A 21084-nucleotide genomic window follows, 5' to 3' on the forward strand; every position below is an offset into this window, starting at 1 on the left:
CGTTTAGTTTCTGCTTATTATGCCGCCAAATAATAATGACTTATTTAAACATTTTAAATCAAATTTCTTATTAATACAGATTTAAATATATTTTTTCAAGTTTTGTTATGAATAAATTAGTTTAAATATAAAAAATAGGTATTGTTTTTCGGAATATTATTTTGTCTTTACATTTTATCCCAAATTTTATATATTATAGATAAAATTAATACTCAATAATTTTAAGTATATTCAAAAGAAATATTTTTGGATAATAATACACACATTTTAAATAATCACACTCATATAAAATGCATTTGCTCTTCTGTGAAACTAAACGCGGTCTTTTTTTCTATGTTGTGGGTGCGTGCATTTGTGTTGTCCGGTGTTTGAAGACGCTTGGAATTTGCTTTCAATTTCTTCGTAGGAAAAATGTCGGGTGATACCGATAAAGCAAAAATCAGTGATAATCAGGTATAGTTGTGAAATATATTTTTGTATTAATTTTCTTTATATTAGTGCGCGTCTAGTAACAATAATTGTAGCTGTGAAGTGGTGTTATTTCCGTGTTATATCACTAATATTTGCCTGCGTCTCAACATGGCTGACAGAACGTTTGCTTCCCGCTAAACGCGGGAACTACGCCACGGAGGGTTGTGATATTAGTCAATAATTTTCAACAAAAACTGTGAATGCGGTCTTAATCAGTTGTTGAAACTGGTTCTAATGAGATATTTTTCAGGATTTCGCATATTTCGCACCCCCGCCCCTTTGCATTTCGTTGCAGGGCCTTTGTTAATGTGCACGATATAATATGACATTGATAGGAAATCCGCATGACCTTGATATTTTGTTTCTTGCGAAATTTCTGTTACGAGGTATCGAAATATGTTGTTATTCCATCGAAGCGCAACTTGGCGCGTCCTTATTTACACTCTGAACTTAACGGGCGATGTAAATAAAAGCTAAGGTACCGATGTCCGGGGCCTTTATTGGTGACCTCCTTCATTTTTTTGCCGACTTTTTTGCGTCTTTAAGATTTATTTGTTAAGCAATATCATGGTAAGTGCGTAATTCACTGCCTCGGTGTGGTTATCGTATTACATCTCAATTTGACCTTAACATTTCGGTAAAAATGCATTTTGGGTAATACTCCTAGTCGTATGTACACAAGTGTATACATACGATACATAGACAATACGGTAGTAGAGAGTAGTGGCGCCGCATTGAATTGTAAATCTTATACGTTGGTCTCTAAGGTTCACAATCAATTGTGCGACGCACTACATTGACGCCAGTAGAAGACGCAGATTTTAACATGGTCGGAAAACTAGTTTATTTTTAAATCGATTAATTTCGATATTACATGATTTGTCTGTGTTTTCATCTTTTTTTGATATTTCAGTCTATATTTCTCAAAATCTCGCCTGTTTAGCGTTTTGTCAGAGTTAGCCTAATCACCTTATGATTGATACAGAAAATTGATAACACACAGATAGCCCAATTATAACATGCATTTATAGTTGTTATGAGACCTGAATGACTTCCTAAACACAATGAAGATAAGAACTCATTATGTTTGAATCATTTGGTTTTGTAAAAATGTTTGAAAAGTCCAAAAAAGAGTTTGTACCTTGTTGGTCTCCATAATTACATTAATAAAAAATGTACAGGTCTTGTTACTGTCATCCATGTTTGTAATCTTTATTATTTTTGTAAATTGTGACAAACATTGTAAGTTTTCAATTTGATCCAAAAAAACAATATCAGACTACATTCCCATATATTTCAATATCCTCTGCATTAAAAACATTTTTTTGTAATCAAACAGCTTTAAAAATTATAAAAAAAGATTCTATGATTTCTAATTAATCTAATATACAACTATCATTCTACACATTACACATTGATTACATCTTATCAATCAAGATACTAAGCACAGAACAATATTTTTTGTATTTGTACCTTGACCATATTCTAATACAAATTTGTGTATCCAGGATGAAGACAAGAAGTCCGGAACGGGCGACGGTCAGACGACAGAAGATGAGTCCTCGCAAGATTCTAAGGGTGAGTTGGGTGCACAGGAGCCCGCGGCCAGCGATAGTGCTGATGTAGATCTCCCCGCACCTAACGGTGAAGATACTTCAGGTCAGCGTCAATCTTTTTGGTGGTCTACATCATCTACTAACCTCGGGGCTTGTGTGTTTGTTTTCACCTGTTGAAATCTATGTCTCGGTTTGCTCATACTTTAAATGTTACAAAAATGTCACAGGTATACATTGGTCATTAAGATGCATTTATCGGTTTGTATGTGTATAATATTTTAACACCAATTTCATGGAATTCAGCTATTTTGTTGTGTGTGTCAGTTAAACGGGTCACATTTTGTTTTCACGATTCATTTGCAACTTACTCCATTCATCTTAATTGCATTAAAAAGGTTAACGTTCAATGCATAAAATTACAATTTTGTATAAGTACATAATAACGGAATTTAAAATTATAATCGGCTTAGTAAGGATGTCATACAAATATGTTACGCTATTTTTTTACACTCAGTTAAAACGAAAAAACTGAGATCACCGTAATTGCACCAATGTCCATGGGTGGCAGTGGACACTTAGCAAAAAATAAGATATAAATTGGGTACTGTTAAAAATATAATGGATATCTGATATCATATTAGTTAATACCAAATTGGCCTCATCAAATGTCCGCCCTCCATCCCCCTCTCCCTTCCCGGAGCCCCTTAAGCGTGCATATTTAGTGGGCCGCCTCTAAGCTGTATTTGATGAATGGATTAAGTGGATCATTCACTGTGTGTCCGTAACGCGTCGCCTCATTCATTCGCACATAAAATTTAACTAATAAAATTCCACAATTTCTTTTAAGCCGGTTCATTTTCGATTTATTTACTAACGTAAAATTTGTTGATTAAAATAAACAAAGATGAAAGATGATAAAATAAATAAAATAAACATGATTCATGAAACTCGATGCTTGAAAATTGTAAGTTCATGTTCTCGTGACCGAGTGGCAAATGGCCCATTTACACGGTTCCGTGGTCACGGTTTGATGACCACGGACCACGGCTAGCCGGTGTAATACCCCTAACGGACATTCTGTCTGATCTGGTGAAGTGAGCCTTCGATTAGTAGAACGTCTGAAATTCTGAACGTTTGTCGTATCAAAGCAAAAGCTCATTTGAGTTTACACCGCTCAGAAAGTAGGTGTGTTACTTGACCTAATTATTTACTCCATTTGAATAGCCAATCATCTGGCAATAGCAATGTGAGTTCGATATACATCACTTCCTTCTTTACTTGATTTTTAAACGTTAAAAAGTAAAACACTCACTTATGTGTTTTTTCTATTAAGAGATCTTATAGGGTGCCTTTGCACTACCAATAAATAGGATTGCTAGAACTTAACTGAACGCAATTTCATTTAATGAAAATCAAACTATCTTATCGGTGGATTTAACATACTCATAGTTTTGCTACCTCGCACGTCTTTAGTGAAGAGGCACCCCAAAATTTTCAAATCAAAGTAGCAATTAGAATAAAAAGATGCATGGACACCACGCAGATGCAATATTTAAAAAACTGTAACTTGAAAAAGCATATAATTGATCAGGTTGTCCTTTAAAAATAACTAGGCGGTAATTATTAAAAGTCGTAATATCAATCTACATTGGATCTTGGAGTGCATAAAAAGTGTTTAATTTCGAATAGTTCTCAATACGGACTCAATTGAAGCATATCACTGATATCACGCGCTATATACGAAGTTTGCAAAAAACCCGATCATACGCGGGGGCCCCACCGCGGAAAGACATCCAAATTAACATAATGTGACTAATGCGAAAACGAACATTACGATTATGCTGCGTTTACACTGTATTTAGACGGTGGTACAGCGACTAAGCTTCCGTTTCGTGTAATAAATATGATATATGTAAATTTAGAAATATAAATGAGTCGAGTTAAATTAAACTTAGTCCTAAGTCCTAGTCCTAGAGAGTAATATAATAAATTTTTTAAAATTCCTACCCAGTGGTGTAATTAATATTTAGCTGTAAAAGCTAATTTAGTTCGCATTAACCTGTGACGACTAATTGTAATTTGCGCTTATGAGTTAGATACTATAATAAGATCTTGAAGGCTAATTTTATGATGCACTCATAATGTAGAATTAATCAGATTCGGTTTCCTATAAGTGGCATCTACCGTCAGGGCCTGAAGATTAAGTAAACACATTATTATTATATTACATGATAATATTACATATATGTATTATAATAACTTAATACTTAGGTTGCGATCACAGCTGTTATAAAGCGGATATAGTTGTGGCGATCTCGCTTAGTGGACCTTAATTCAACATAAAAATTCCTATACGCCCCTAATATATCATAATTTATTAAAACACAGGTTTTTATTGTTAGGTATAAACGCAGCATAATCGCTTTCATTTTTCGTCTTCATTAAAATTCAGGATTCAACATTTATATGTATTTTTGTCTTTTGTGTTAATTTTAGTTTGTCTCAAGTAAAACATGTGAGTAAAGACATTTTTACATTTTCAAGATGGTAACATCTGAATTCGACTGCGGTGGCACTACCACCACTATGCCTGTCTCACAACAGCAGTGCAATCATTTTTCTGTTGAGATTTGAAGGGTGTTGTAAAGCAGGTACTTATAAGAGAAGTTTAACTTCAAAGGCGCAAGGAACTCCACTAGGGCGCGTGTGCAACATAGATGCGTTGCTAATTGCGATCCCTGAGAACTAAGTTGGAACATAATTATGAACCTTAGCACACCTTCAAATTAAAACTACTACATAGCATATTGCTGCTATAAGACATTTTTGTTTAGCGCTGAAGTCACAGCCACGAAAATTTGTACCAGCTTTGAATAATGTATGTTTTGTAATAAAGTTCTCATAATTCTCTATGTATGTGCCAGTCTCGATAGGCTTGCGAGGTGTTCAGTCATAACGTTAATGATGATAAATTTTAAGGCTTTATTATAATTATATTGGGAATATTATGACACATTATATAGTTTTAAGAAGTCGTGTAGATTGATATTAGAGAATTAGATGAAAACAATGGCTGTTTTATAAACTACATGACGTAAAATACAGGGCGAACGTATACAAACATTTATTAAAGTAAAATACGAATAGTTAATAGTATCAGCTAAAATACAAATGACGGTGAAAAAGGTATTTCTCTTGAGTTGTGGCAATGATACGGTCATTAAGCCGTTAGCTAATTAGTTTTAATATCATGAATTTTACTGAAACATTACTCTGTTGCACAAACGATCACTGTTTAAAAGACAATTCATATTTAAAACTTACTCTAAAGCAGGGTTTCCCAAAGTGGTCGCATCCCCCTAAGCTACGCTAATGAACTGTAAGAGGAAAGCGATAAAATTTACGCTATGTTGTCTGCTTAAGCAACACATACACGCGCAAGCAAATCAAAGTAAAACAACATGTGGAATATACTCAATTTCTTTCACAGTCTTTCAATCATATAAATAATAACGCTTTCTACAATCGAAGCCCCACACTAAGATGTTTTCGTGTCGTGAATGCCGAACCACACGGATTCACAGGAAGACGAAAACACAAATAGCCAGACTCAGCACAGAAGTCAAATTCATCATTTAGCATCATGTCTGTCCGAAGATTTAACCCGGAACCCACCGTGTGTAGACGGTGTGGTGACCTCTCCGCTACGCGTGTCGTCAAAAATATGTGTTATTTTCTTAGAGGGGTTCGGGTTGGTGAGTTTGAGAATCCCTGCTCCAACGATTTTCACCACTGAATTATGGAAATCAATTATGGAATCCATACGAGAAATAAAACTACTTTTGGTTTACGTTCATTCGCTTATTCCAAAATATTATATTTAATCCAAATATGATATCCACTGAAAGTACAACCCAACTTAAATGTACCTACTCAAACATTGGTTTTGGCTACGTAAATTGCAATGTCTAGAATAGAAAGTAAAAAAGAAAGTGCATATCTGCTCACTTCCTGTCCTTAATTTATTTTGTCATAACAAAATTATTGTTATCTTAAATCTAAACATCTTACAAATAAGTAGTGTCGTGTTTTCAGTAGCGTTATTAAGCATTTATTATTATTTTTTTTTTTATAATATATGAGTAGCAAACGAGCAAGCAGTCCACCTCATGTTAACTGGCTACTGCCCCCATGAACATCTACAATCAACGCCAGATAGGATTAGATATTCCTACCTGAGGTCGGCCACAGATGCGCTGCTACCCCTGAGGTCTAAGCTGGAACGCCTCTGAAAAGTATGTCTCCCTTATCACACCCTTCCAACTAGAACACAGCAGCGTTTAACACTGTTGTAATGAGACAGAAATAGGTGTGGCGGTGATGCCGCCGGAGTCGAACCACACAATGTTCTACAACCTTCGAAATTAACCGTATTATAATTATTAATCGAAGTATTAAAGGTTGAGAGGTGATAGAACCCGTATGGTTCAACAAGGAGGCACCACCGTCACACTTATTTCTAATGAGAAGCTGTTCTGAGTTTCGGTGAAAGGGTGTGAATGCCGGTTGAGTTACATATCTTTGTTAGGAGGGGCAATCCGTGGTCGGCTTCAAGTAGAACGTATTTCATATAAAGTTGATCATAGATGTCCACGGGCGGTAGTGACCATTAACCATCAGCATCATCAACAGATGGACTACGAGCTCGTTAGTTATGAAAGAAAATAAATAACGGGTTGCACGAAGTGCCGGCAAAAGAGAAAACTTTCGAAACCTAACCTGGATAATAAAATATAATGAATATGAAATTAAACTGACACCCATCGACATATTTTGTTTATGCTGACACCGGATGACATCTTGACGTTTGCAGTTTGCTTTGCGGTCTTATGAATTTTAGATCAGGCCGTGTCCTGGCTCGAGTTTAACATTTATACCCGTCACAAAAAGTGCACAACGCCGCTAAAGAAGTTTTCACTTCAAAGACATAGATTAGTAAAGATTACGCAACCCTAACAAGAAAATGTACCCAGTTTTGAGAAAATAAATGGTTGCGTAAAAAAGTTTTGCCACGTCTCCGTGCTAAATGTCCCTAAAATATTTGAAATAATTATTTATTTATTACGTAAATTACGCAGTATTAGTTATTTATTCGTAAATTTTCTCTAAAAATGTTTTTATTTGTCAAGAATTCAAGATAACAACTTACTAAAATAAGCCGTTTGTGGCTTCATTCAATTTCAAGGCGGCGAAGTATCTTTACTAATCTATGTTCAAAGATAAAACTCTTGTTAATAATCGTCTGTAACTCTTCGTTCTATTCATGTTGGCTCTGTGGCCATGGTGCGGAAACTTCATTAGGCGGGACTGTGCCGATACGACGTGGAACGGTGAAAGGGACACGATCACTCCACTCGTTATAAACGTTGCACGTAATTCTAAAACGCAATCTACGCGAAGAGAGGTGAAAAGTGGAGATTTATGAAGCACGATTGATGTAACGTTGGTGGATAGATTTGGTACGACGTGAAAGTTCTGCAGGGTTGTCATCTTTGCTTGTATAGCAAGAATTCATTGGTTAGTTTACCATCTGCTAAATTTATTCATATAATAATATTAATAATATTGTTACTGTGTCTGTCGGTCTGTATTTTCCACATTCTTAAGTTTTAAAGTCATTTATCATTTTTGTCATTTATCATTACTTCCCAGATTTTGATCCTTATACGCTACACTATCAGATAGTGGAATAATATAGAGGGTGTATTTTTTTTCAAAACGAACTCATTCGATTCCCGGTTAGGGAAAAAGTTATTTTAAAAAAGTAATGATGGTAGTTTTGGTTTTTATCAAAATTGGCCTCGTTTTTATCAAACTCCTTTCAGCATTTTTCACTAGTCCTTATAGTTTCGGATTTGGCCCTGAAGGCCCGTTTGAAAAATTCACCCTCCTGTATTAGTGTATACTAATACAGGGTGAATTTTTCAACCGGGTTCAAATTGTATAATTTTAGTACCTATATTAAAACATAAACCAGTCATTGCTACATTATTTGTTAGTAAGCGTTTGAGTAGGCGTGTGTCTCTATTTGAAGGTGTCACTTACATACAAGTTAAAAAAAGTTCATCTATAAATAAAAAGGGTCGTTTATTATTCTTTATTGATAGCTACTTATATAATACATGTTGCGCGTATCTGTTTGTTATCGGTTAAGTTAGCGTAGCGCCGGTACTATCAGCTATCTTAGTTTTTTCGGGACTCGTGTTCACTACCTACTTTTGTCATTGCAATCTGTAGTTTACATTATTGTTTTGATAAAATATACAATTGGTAATATGATAATATTTTATTTACATAATGATTTGAATTCGTGGATTTTTATATATTTTAAGCGACTGGAAGGAAGTGTATTTCATCATAACTTCAAATATATGATTAAGGTTTTTTTAGATTTGTCTTGATGACCCAAATGTTAACCCATGGTTTAGGTGTTTATCAGAAATTCGGTAGTTTTTCTGCCCTATCATAGTTACGTTTACATGTACATATGAAGGTCTTACATTCGACATTAGGTTGTATTATATTTTACGAAAGTATAATTTCATTTAAATTATTGGTATTTTTAGATAGAAAATAATATACTGGCCAAATAAAAGGGAATTGGGAGTTGTACAAAATATACATAAGACAAAAGGTGGTATAAATGGTGGTCACCATAATGATCAGTAATTGTAATGGAAAGTTCGGATACTAAAAGGAAAACCAGAAGGTTACCTTCCATGTTATGTAAAGTTAATGTTAACTAACATAACATTTATTGTATCGTAAAAATAAAATGTCGGGAAAATAAAAAAAAACGAATTTGTTAAAAAAAATGTTTAAAAGGCAAAACAGTGCGTACTTAACCTTCCGTGGTGCCGTGACTAAACCGACTATGTAATACCGCTCAATAAATGTAAAACAAGATATTACCGATTTTTTTTCTTTGATAAAGCATTCGCCTAAAACGCCGACGAATGCATCCAATTGATTCAACAAGTGAACTCTCAAGCTGTATCTATTACCATAGTTTGAGAATGCCTTTACGATAAGGCATTTAACGAAGCATTAAAACCGGTCCGAACGAAACCGGATCGTTTAAGGGTTCATAGAGGTGTAGTGATGGGTGAAAACAATCGAATCGTGCTCACTTGAATCGATTAAATGTGTTGTATTCGTTTTTTATGAACGATTGTCTTATTATATAATATAAGTATTCTAAACGGACGCTCAGGATGTTGACAGAATAGTGATTTAAACAGACATTAGATAAAATTGAAGCGGTCTACTGCAATTTTGAATAAATTTCATAAATCAACTTATTTGCACGATAATTTTAATACAGTGTTAAGGTAATTCCGGGCTAATCGTAGAATATTCTCGACCTATTTGAATACTACAAGCAGTGATAGCCTAGTGGTTAAGAAACTCGGCATCTCGATCGAGGGGTCCGAGGTTTAAATCCCAGGCACGACGCACGTCTGATTTTTCACACTTATGTGCGTATTAGAAATTAATTATCACTTGCTAAACGGTGAAGGAAAACATCGTGAGGAAACCTGCATACCAGAGAGATTTATAAAAAAAAATCAAAAAGTATGTGAAGTCTACCAATACGCACTTGGCCAGCGCGGTGGACTATGGCCTAATCCTTCTCATTATGAGAGGAGACCCGTGCCCAGCAGTGGGACAGTAATGGGTTGTTGATGATGATGATGATTTTAATACTGATTTAATTAAACATTATAAATAAACTTTTCATAAAAAACAAACCTTTAATTCTCTAAATATTTAAGATTTCAGGGATAAAACTTATAAAAAATGGATGTGGTTGCAGTATACCACTTAAATAATGTAACTGAACTAAATTCTATACTAATATACAGTCAACGCATATTATTTTGTCATTAACAAATTATCAGTACAATTTTAGTACTAGATATTTGACACCAATTTCGTGAAATCTGTTGGCAAATTGAAACAGCATAAGAGAAATAACTGAGGTTGTAGTTGTAGATTCGATGAAAAATTTGATGTTGAGTATTGGCCGCGGCATTGGAAGTGAATTATGCTTTTAACGGAAAACATCGCGAGGAAATCTGCACGCTTGAGTTTTCAAAATGATTCACCAAGTACGAGTCGAACTCGCACATTCGTCCGAGGAGGCACCCGTACCTCCAGATGTTCAGCCTCCGTTATATGTGCAACTAATTCCCAGTTGGCCAGCGCGATAATAAACCCCTCCACTACAAACCCCCCTCTCACTCTGAGTGTCCAGCAGTGGCACAATAATAGGTTGACGACGACGACGATCGGTCATGGTCATTTGATAAAATCGATTCCTTTTTCGGTCGATTCGATTAAGTTTTTATCAACTCCCATCCCTGCGTCACTGGTTTTCGCGGGCTTATCAACGTTTCCTGTGGTTACGGCTACAACCGACGCAGGGACTCATAAGTGCATAATAGAATTAAATCTTGTGGCGTCGACCAAAGAGTTCCGTTAACACAGGTCAAGTGTTATATGCCCCCTACGACTTATTATACAATATTGAAATTGTACTTGAATTAATGATGTTTTACGTACCTAGTCTGTTAGCAGTAAGAGTAGTAATCGTAACAGATGTCCGTAATACCTATTGTCTGTTTTTTCTGTGATTAAATGCCTATTTTTTTTGGTTAATAGTCTTTTGAAGATGAGTTAGACGGCTGCGGTAGCTACCAAGCCTTTTTTTGTTATCGAGGGGGAGACCTTCAAAAGGTACCCGGTGTCGTGGGAGCGACACGGGTTTATGTGGGATTCCTTCCGCACTAACAAACCCCCTGGTGGCGCGGCGCTGCGTAGAGGACTCCGGGATCTCCAAAGGAACGCAATCAAGGAAGGAAGCCTAGCGTTCCTTTCTGTACGAAGCTCTAAAAATAAATTAGATCCCCTTAGTTGATTACTTTAATCAAAAAAAATCATTTGAATACGTAAATCACATGCTGTAAATGCGACCATTTTACCGAATTAAGATAAGTTAAAGGTCTATGTGAAACAATTAATTCCTAATGCCGCGCCAAGAAAGTTTTTGATAACAACTCCGCCGGGTTCATCGCAGCGTTATATTCACCCGTTCCTTTTTACATTTTATCATTGTGAAAATTTGAAATAACAAATTTTAATGTGGTATAACCCTTTTTGGTTCGACTCTGGCGGCACCACCGCCACACCGATTTCTGCCCCATAACATAAATGTTAAACGCTGCTGTGTTCTGGTTTGAAACGCGTGGTAAGGGAGACATACTTCCGAGGCGTTCCAGGTTAGACCTATGGGATAGCGGCGCATCTATGGCAAATTATGTTAAAATCCGTCAAGTATAATGAGATACATACGCTCGAACATTACCCTCCACACTTGGATAATTAAAATAAATTGGTGTGCTGTTATATCACCCAAAAGGTTCCATTCAATTCCTGGCCTGGCAGACATTATTAATTTCGATTTGATCCGAACCCCAATATTTCTATATTTACTCTGTGAGCTCCATGACACCCACACGAAGGAATCCTTAGAGTTCAGTGTAGGTAGCAATAAAAATATATTTAATGAGCGTCCTTAATCTGTCTTTTATATCAAAAGTTCATGCATATTAGGCACGAGATCATATCCGTAATAGAAATTTATTAATATACATCCAGTTACTTAACACGAATATTGATCGGTATGTGTTGTGTTTATTTATCAGTTTTTGGCCCATCTGAATTATTAGGACTGTTACGGTGTTCCACAGTTAGATAGAATCTGTCGTATAAATGCAGCGTTTAATTCAAGTTCGGTTTGAACAACGGGGTGAAGTAGATCGCTTACCAACTGAATAACAATGCGTCTATAGTAGACCTTAGGTTGGATGCTGGTAGAATGTTTCGAGATTCCACTATTTCTATTTTTATTTTTTGAAGATGGTAGAACCCTTTGTTGTTAGACTCCGGCGGCACCACTGCCACACTTAAACTCTGCCGTGTTCTGGTTTGAAAGATGTCGTAAGGAAGGCATGCTTTTCCGAGGCGTTTCAGCTTACTAGTGCATCTGTGGCCGACTTCAGGTACGAATATCTAATCCTATATGGGGTTGGTTTCGTTCAACGCCATTTACTGTCAAAATAAATAAAAAAAACATTTTGAAAAAAGTGCAGTTGGCGAATTAAGGTATCGATATGTTCACAGGCGGCAGTAGCCACTTACCATCAGTGGACTGCATGTTACTCTGCTACTCCTATATTATAAAAATAAATCTGCTATATAACAGCAGTGTTACGCGCTGATGTGTTGGATTAAAGAGGGACATATTATCCGAGGCGTACAAACTTAGTCCTCAAGGGCAGAAACTTACCTGTGACCGACCGGACATGGAAGGATTTTAATTTTATCGGTGTTTGATGACAGATGGGCGGCAGTGGCCACTTATCAGGTGGACTGCATGCTCGTTTGCTACTTAATATTATAAAATGGCTGCATTCGTCTTTTACCATCGTTTGAAAAATAGATCGTAATTTATTTTACAGAAATATTGATTATCAGAAAATATTAATACAGTCGGTTGAGGTTTCAACCTTTTGAAAATTTAATTAGATAATAAGCATTTCCAGTGCATATTCTTTGTTTGTAAAGTTTGTTGCATGGTAACTGTGGCAGATTTCCCCAGTTACAAGGTAACACACGACGTATCACACATTCATAATTTAATTTATTAACCAATATACCTTCTAGCAGACAAAAAAGGTCACTGCATTTTAGTGCATGTTTTGTCTTCATATTAAGATTTTTTTAATAATATAGGAGTAGCAGACGAGCAAGCAGTCCACCTGATGGTAATTGGCTACTGCCACCCATGGACATCTGTAATAAACCCCAAATAGGATTAGATATTCCTACCTGAATGCGCCGCTACCCCTGAGGACTAGTTGAAAGGCCTCGGGAAAATATTATTATGTCTCCGTTATCACACCCTTCAAACCAAAAGATAGCAGCGCTTAACACTACAGTTATTAGGTAGAAATAGGTGCGGCGGTGGTGCCGCCGGAGTCGTAACAACAAATAATTCTACCACCTTCTATTTGTTTTTTTCTGTCTGTCTAAAAATGATGTCTTGTTGAAGATGCGTTATTTAAGTTTCGAATTATCGAAAAGTAACTTAAAAACATTTCAAACAGTTTGATAACGGTCGATTAATGCCAGTTATTAGTAATAAATCTGTCCAATATTTTGCCTATTAAAGATTGGACATTTGACAATTTATTCATAATAGAAGTCGTCAAATTTCAATATTTAGTAGGTGTTAATTCGATAAACCGATTATCAATAGCAGACCTTAATAGGTGGTCTATTTATGTCTGCTAGTATTTTTCTAAAGAAACAACCAAGCAGGCGTATAACCCGAGATGGTAATACAGTTACACGTAAAATACTTGAATTGTATTGAAATATGTCTATGCGATTACCTGACCTACTTTGTTCAAAAGTTGTGTCATTTAAAAATAGAACAAACCAGCTAAAAATACGTAAGCTCCGTAATAGGTTTCCTTTCTGTAGTCTTTCGTTCCCTAAAAATACAAGTATGTTACAAATTCTATTTTTGTTTTTAGGGTTCCGTACCCAAAGGGTAAAAACGGAACCCTATTACTAAGACTTCGCTGTCTGTCCGGCTGTCACAGGGCTATATCTCTGGAACCGTAATAGATAGCCACTTGATTTTTTTACAACCGGTAGTTTTCGATCTAACTGTTAAACCGTACTAGGAAGCCAGTTGATTTTTTTACAATCCATTACTACTACTACTATAATTGCTATTATAATAAATACAAATAAGAACAATAAAACATATTTTAATATGGTTACTTTATAAAAATAAGTAAAATATAATGAAATTTGGTGGTACGGAAGCCTCCACGTGCGAATTTGACGCGTACTTGGCGAATTATTTATTTTTGTTAAGGAAAAAATCTGCTTCACTAAAGTTACTTCAAAAAATAAAGGATACATAACTCGATTATACAATACGCACGAATTAAAACTATCACCAAAGTATCAACAAGTTAATGTCTAAAAGTTAAAGCGTCATAAATCGTACGTATATCTAAAATGACACGGATATAACTTAATGATCGTTTCCCTGTAACCAACCGGCTACAGTCCACAGGAAAGTTTCATATTTCCTTTGTCCGTACGTCATTTAATCAATGCATCCCTCGCACGTGAAATATTCACGTTGGGCGAATCCATAACTATATCTAGATGTTCACAAGTCTGTCTGCACGACAACGTTCGCTGTGGTATCGATTGAAATTACCACAGAACATATGTCAGTTAGAAATGTCTTTTGTAATAGATAAATTATAGATATTCATATGTTACCCCGGAACTGATGTTGGCTTTCACATGCGAGAAATTTAAGAATCCTCAAATTGTCATGTTTCGTTTTTCGAGTAAAAAATATAAGTATTACGCAACGTAATATAAAGCATTGTACATTTGAGTATTCCATGTTTGTATGATTTATCGCTGTTTATTTGTATTTGTAGCTGGATTTGCTATATTTAAAGCACGCGTGCCGAGCCTACACACAAAACATTTCTGTTTTATATCCGGTCTGTGGTAACAACGAATGCAATCGTGATAAGGGTTCAAATTAAACTGGACAGTTTCGAGCCCCGTCACATCGCGCGTCCAGTGTACGTTGAGCTGAAGTTACATGCGTCGTTTTGCTATCCATAGTTCGTCAATATTGGTCATGCGCACTGTTATGCACGCCGTCGTGGTACTAGTTGTTACTATTTTCTCGAGAGAATCACTAATTTAGTACTGAGATAATGTAATCAATATTATATATCGGAATACGGCGTGGGTTGCCCCAGAAACATTATTATTCGCGTAATGTTCGCCGGAGATGGGAATGTTTTAGAGTTTAGGGGTACGCCATCTTTGTCCCTGTAGTTTCGGGACCAGAATAGGGCTACGGTATCCCCTGCCTGTCGTAAGAGGCGACTAAAAGGGGGCTTCCGGGGTTGCGGGCGGCAAGAGTGGGTAGCTCGAACCGCCCGGTAAGCGACCCCGGGAAGGGCGGCGGTATGTGTGGTCGCATACCGTCGTACGCACCAGACGGTGTGGCGAGCGTCAAGCTCACCTGGGCAGAGCCCGACGGGGCAACGCGCTAAGAGGACTCCGGTTGCGTTCCTTTGGAGATCCCGGAGCCCTCAACGCAGCGCCGAGGACGGCCACCGGGGGGGTTTTAGTGCGGTAAAAATCCCACATAACCCTGCGTCGCTCCCACGGCGCCGGGTACCTTTTGAAGGTTTCCCCCTCGTAAACAAAAAAAAAAAAAAAAAAAAAAAAAAAAAAAAAAAAAAAAAAAAAAAAAAAAAAAAAAAAAAAAAAAAAAAAAAAAAACGCCATCTTGCTAACATCCTGAATTCGCTTGTTGCACGCAGTTTGATATTGATCCTCATGTTTTCTAAGGATTTCATGTCCCAGCAATACTTTAATGCATTTTGTTGTAATTATCTCGTTTATTTTAATGCTTATAAGGCTAATTTTACAATAGTTTAAGCTTTTCTTATGTGCGTAAAATCAGAAGATTGTAAATATTATTCTACAGATAAAATTATGTATATAATTGATTCTAGATACTTAAACGAATGTCAGTCTACACAATATACTGTATAGAAATTATCTTATTTAAAAAAATGTTTTTGTATATTTATTTGATTAATGTGTATATATATCTTTTGCAGGTGACGCAAAATCAACGACGGCAAATGGTAAAGAAGACGATGACGTAGGCGACGAATCTAAAGATGACAAAAGAGACGCCAAGGCAGACAGTGACTTTAAAAAGGTATGTTATTTCGGAGTCCTTAAAAGGCAACATCATTTTATTCATGTTTATAATTTTTCTTCTACATAAGTAAGGCTGTTTCTATTCTGCGAATTCTATGGTGGTGTTTTAAGGTATTTTTCTCTGACACGCATGTTTACGCTTGCAAGCGCGACAGGTAAAAGTCACTTTACTAAAGTGCAGTTTCTTCGCGGCCTGCGTGCGTATGATACGATAGAATGCAAGGGGCACGCGTGAGGGTGTAAACGCGCCGCAGGAAAATACCTAAACAAGCATATATTTTGTAGTCGAAAACATTTGATTATATTGTACGGCATAAAACGCGTGATAGGAAAAGATAAATAAGCATATAGTTTAAAACGTTTGACTATAATGTACAAAAAGCTGTCATATTTATTTTCCATCTAAATAACTCAAAGATGACTGACTGTCATAGTGATCTATCAACGCACAGCCCAAACCACTGGACGAATCGGGCTGAAATTTGGAATTCAGGTAGATGTTATGACGTAAGCATCCGCTAAGAAAGGATTTGATCAATTCTACCGCCAAGGGGATAAAATAGGGGATGAAAATATTACTTCGTAACGCGAGCGAAGCCGCGGGCAAAAGCTCGTCTGAAATAAATCTTTTGCTATGTTAATTTAACTGCAATAAATTGATAACAACAATACTTTTTTATTAGGAGGAAAATGGAGAAACACATGAAGAGAATGACAAGGAAGGTGTAAAGGAAAACGATAAGGGCGCTAAGAAGACCGCGGCCGCTAAGAAAAAACCCAAAAAAGAGGTAGGAACAAATATTCCACCCTTAGTAACCCAACTGTTTTTGACCTTCATATTTTAATTTTTCTCCTGTCTTGCTAAGGAAATAATGTTGTTTTACTTAAACTGGCTTCATTTTTAGTTACGTAAGTTTCGAATTATCGAATAAACAATTTGAAGAGTAAATTTCAGAACATTAATTCCAAACAGTTCTACGGTAATTGATTTAGTAGGCAACCTAATTTTTTATCCATTATCTAGTATACAAAATGTCATTAAATTTGTGAATTGTATTATGAAATTGAATTTGACCTAGCATAACTGATTTTTATATCCTTGTAATAAATGCTAAATAAATCGTATGTTGTACTTACAGAACCCGTTAAATGTTTATCATCCCCGGATTCATAAATTAAAATCTATTAACCCGATTATATTATTGTAAAACGTAACATGCATTTTACCAACTTAATTATTATCAAAATGTTATTGAAAATGATTATCTGTAATCCGTACAAGTTGAAGTCACAGCCTATCCAAGGCACAAGGCATATTGTGATTTAAGAATATGTTTTGCATACAAATCAATTTCTTTTATTCAAAATAGGTTCTTTACAGAGCTCTTTTTGAATGTCAATATATCTACCGCTACTTCACAAGGTGGAATGGTACAACATGGAAACACTGCTAACTTTTTCAGGATTGCTCCCAAGAGGCAGTGCTTTTGATCCGTTTTAATTGTATTATTTGTCATTAGGATACTGAGGAAGAAGATGAGGAAGACGAGGAGGAGGAGGAGGAGGATGAGGAGGGAGAGGAAGGTGACGAGGAGGACGAGAAGGAGGAGAAAAAGCCCAAAGCAAAGTGAGTACTTTACACTTAGACTTATTTTATGTAACAATTTATATTATCGCTCCGAATATAAGAGAGTGAGTTTGATCTCTATGTACTAACGCCTATTTATAGTCAATTGAAAATATCTAATGTTTTTGTTACCAAAGATGGAAATATGTCAACTTCTGTCAAACGGAAGCAAACGAACATTATGTCCAAATGTTGGAAAATGGTTGTTACTATACTTGGATTTTAACCAGCTCCATATAGGATTATCAAGGCCTGGCCACACAAGACCTGACAACTCAGCGGCGTCAGGTTATTTTCTAGCGCTACCGCCTAGCGCGGCTCTTAAATACGCTTTCTGTTTTGGTTCTGCCTGAAGCTGACCACAGGTGCGTTGACACTCCTGAGTACTAAGATATAACTTATATATGAGAAGAATACTTCTAAGTTAAATTAGTCACACCCTTCCACCGAAACTGCAAATTACGAACAGGTGTGGCCTGTGTTAGAATCTTATAGTTTTATCATTCAACAACTAATGTGAATATTGTTGAAGGGCAAAGAAACCCGTAAAGAAGCCGAAGACGGGTGACGAGGAGGGTGATGATGAAGAGGAGGGGGATGAGGAGGAGGGCGAGGAGGAGGAGGAGGAAGAAGAGGAGGAGGAGGAGGCGCCCAAGCCCAAACCCAAAAAAGAGGTACCAAGTCCTAAAGTGACGTAAATACAATACTAATAATAATCTCGTCAGGAAATTATTTAAAAACCAACTTTTTATAAGCCGAGATCCTTAACTTTCCTAAATAAATCAACAGAAAAACAATTAAACGCAAATGAGCAACAAAAGTGACAGAGTAACATTCTCTCTTTACAAAGATCGGAAAATAACTACCCAGTAGACGATCTACAGTGCCCTTTTATACCCCACTTCTAGTTAATACCCGCATTTGACAATTAAATTTTCTTACTCTAACCATCATTCCTAACAATACTTAATATTCGAGACGTAGAAAGTACTTGCATTTTTACCCCACTGTAGAGAGGAATGTTTTCGAACATATATATGTATGTCTCATTCTTTAGCATGATCCAGCCTAAATGGATCTAAATTTGTAATGTATCTTTAATTTTACTTACAATTGGGTTTATTTTTAAATTTATTCAATAAATTCGAATACATGAAAATGACAATCAACAAACATATTCTAACATCATTAATCCCAACAGCCAACGGAGCCCCCAGTGCCTCTACCAGCGGGCAAAGGGATCCCGCTCGGTCACATCAGCAACGTCGAGGTTTCGCTATCCCGCTTCAAGACTCAAGACCAGAAGATCTTACATCAATACTTGTATGGGGTGAGTTGTTATTGAACGAGAATATTGTGATTTTTTTTTTAATATAGGAGTAGCAGCATGCACGAGTATGCAGTTCATGTGATGGTCAGTAAATGTAAACGGTAAGTGGCTACTGCTGCTTATGGATGTCTGTAATCAATAATGTAAGATAAGACTTGCTGTCGGCCACAGAAATAGGTCTGGTGGTATTGATGCTGGTGTCAATGTTGAGATACCTTTAATTAACAGTATATTAATATTAAATTACAGAATAAAAAATGAATAATGTTTTATAATGGTCCAAAAACATATAACAACATAACAAATCAATCATAAATTTTTTAAACAATCAAATATTAACAGTTATATTTATTTCCTATAGCAACTATGCCTAGACCGGAACGTGAAGCGCAATATCAAAAAGTTCAAAGGCTACGAGTGGGCCATTGGTTCATCAGAATACAAGGCCAAGCTTGAGGAGACGTCGAAGATGGAGCCCAAACAGCTTCGTACTATGTGCGAGATGCTCGATTTGGATAAGAAGGGTATGTTTATATTGCAGTTGATCATTAAAATTTCATGAAATTTTGACGGTGAGCATTATTTGTTATGCTTATGTTGATATTTAAGGAAAACCTTGTGTGAAGATTCCATGCATGAGTGATCTTTGTGATATTTTTAAATTGGTCCATTGAGGTGCTCTATGGTCTAATTATTTTCATTCAGAGTGGAGACTTGTGCTCAGCAGTGAGACAGTAATGGGACGATGATGACTATGATGATAGAATTGAAGTTCTATCTGAAGCTAGTTATAAATTCGTTGTCAGTTAAATAATTGCCTTATATGCCAGCAGCAGCCTTATATCTTTCCACGTGTAGATATGGTAGTGGTACTCGTTGGTCCTACGAGAAGCTATACCATAACGTGACGTCACCATTGGTATAGTTCGCGCCAAATTTCTAATCCGCTTCGAATATAGAATCAAATCGCGTCGTAATATCGCCCACGGGTACACAGTTGCGTTAGCGTGACATTACGTTGCTACGGAGTATATGCATGTAGTTGTGTTCGACCGCATTGGCCTTCTGACTGCACCTGCGCGCAACAATTTCAAATTTGGCGTCCCTAAAAAAACTAGAAGTTTGGCGCGGACTCTACTCTACTCTACTCTGTCGATGTGTGTTCGTACAATAAGCCACATCTCGTGCCCCGCAGGTTCAGCGTCGGAGCTGGCGGCGCGGCTGGTGGGCTTCCTGCAGCAGCCGACGGCGAACTCGCCGCACGCGCGCGGCGTGGCGCGAGCGGCGCCCGCCGCCGCCGCCGCCACGCCCGGCGGCCGCCCGCGACGCTCCGCCGCCGTCAAGGTGCACAACAGAGGTACGTGCTGTATACTGTATACATTAATTATTCATTGATTTTAAGTGGACGGCTCTAGCGGTTTAAGGAGGGGGGCGGAAGAGACCTCAGACCGGCCGGGACCAACACGGTTTTTTTTAATAGCCCCAAAACTAGGATTCCCTGTGTCGTGGATACCATGGACACACACAGACAAATACACAAACACCTAGACCCAGAAACAGGAATCTGATTGCATCATTTAGATATCTGTCTGACCGGGGATCGAACACGGGACACTGCGCGTCAGACCGGTATCAGCCTGTATCAGTCAGCGAAAAAAAAGCGGTCACCGAATCCCAATGTCATTTTGTAAAATCAAATCAACTTCTTACATTTAAAACCTGCAAACCGTTTAAAATATGAATATTTTTTAAAATTATCTATTTGGCCCCTCTCATGTGAATGAATACCCCACTATAGTATCTTTGCCTGCCCAAATTCCACCCTTCATTGATTTTAAGTGGAGCATATGTATAACTAATAAGACACGACAAGTAGGCAAAGAAGTGCAGCACTAATCTATCGAGTTTGCACGATCTATCTGCATTGTACACTTTTTCTTAAAATATCTTTTCTCTTTTTTGTGGATTGTTGTCAAAAATATATAAAGTTATCCATCAAAATGACTGCCCAATTTGTCTTCTTAATAACTATATTTTTCTTAGGTTATTCAGATGAAGAATATGAATCGGATCCAGAAACAAAGGTCAAAGGTCCCAAACCACCCAAGGACGGATCAGAAGATTCAGATGTAAGTTTCCTAATATAGTTTATAATATATATTAATTATTGTATAACTTCAAGATTT

General features: G+C 36.8%; 1 protein-coding gene across 4 annotated transcripts in view; it reads left to right on the forward strand.

Annotated features, from left to right (window-relative positions):
* The first annotated feature begins 324 nt into the window (after positions 1-324).
* Positions 325-21084, forward strand: part of LOC140756675 (uncharacterized) — a 28862-nt gene continuing 8102 nt past the window's right edge. For 2 of the 4 annotated variants that reach the window (XR_012103910.1, XM_073092233.1), the window contains exons 1-10: positions 325-453; positions 1980-2130; positions 15836-15939; positions 16625-16729; positions 17462-17568; positions 18101-18242; positions 18770-18898; positions 19260-19422; positions 20094-20255; positions 20942-21027. Coding sequence is in view for 3 of the 4 variants with exons in the window: in XM_073092233.1 (XP_072948334.1) it covers positions 412-453; positions 1980-2130; positions 15836-15939; positions 16625-16729; positions 17462-17568; positions 18101-18242; positions 18770-18898; positions 19260-19422; positions 20094-20255; positions 20942-21027 (1191 nt within the window). In the remaining variant the exon portion in view is untranslated. The remainder of the gene's footprint in view (positions 454-1979; positions 2131-15835; positions 15940-16624; positions 16730-17461; positions 17569-18100; positions 18243-18769; positions 18899-19259; positions 19423-20093; positions 20256-20941; positions 21028-21084) is intronic. The other 2 variants (XM_073092234.1, XM_073092235.1) reach the window with 2 other exon arrangements.

Source organism: Epargyreus clarus, unplaced genomic scaffold (genome assembly GCF_041222505.1).
Source record: "Epargyreus clarus isolate Ecla_fem2 unplaced genomic scaffold, WU_Ecla_fem_2.2 ptg000035l, whole genome shotgun sequence".
Taxonomy (NCBI): Eukaryota; Metazoa; Arthropoda; class Insecta; order Lepidoptera; family Hesperiidae; genus Epargyreus; species Epargyreus clarus.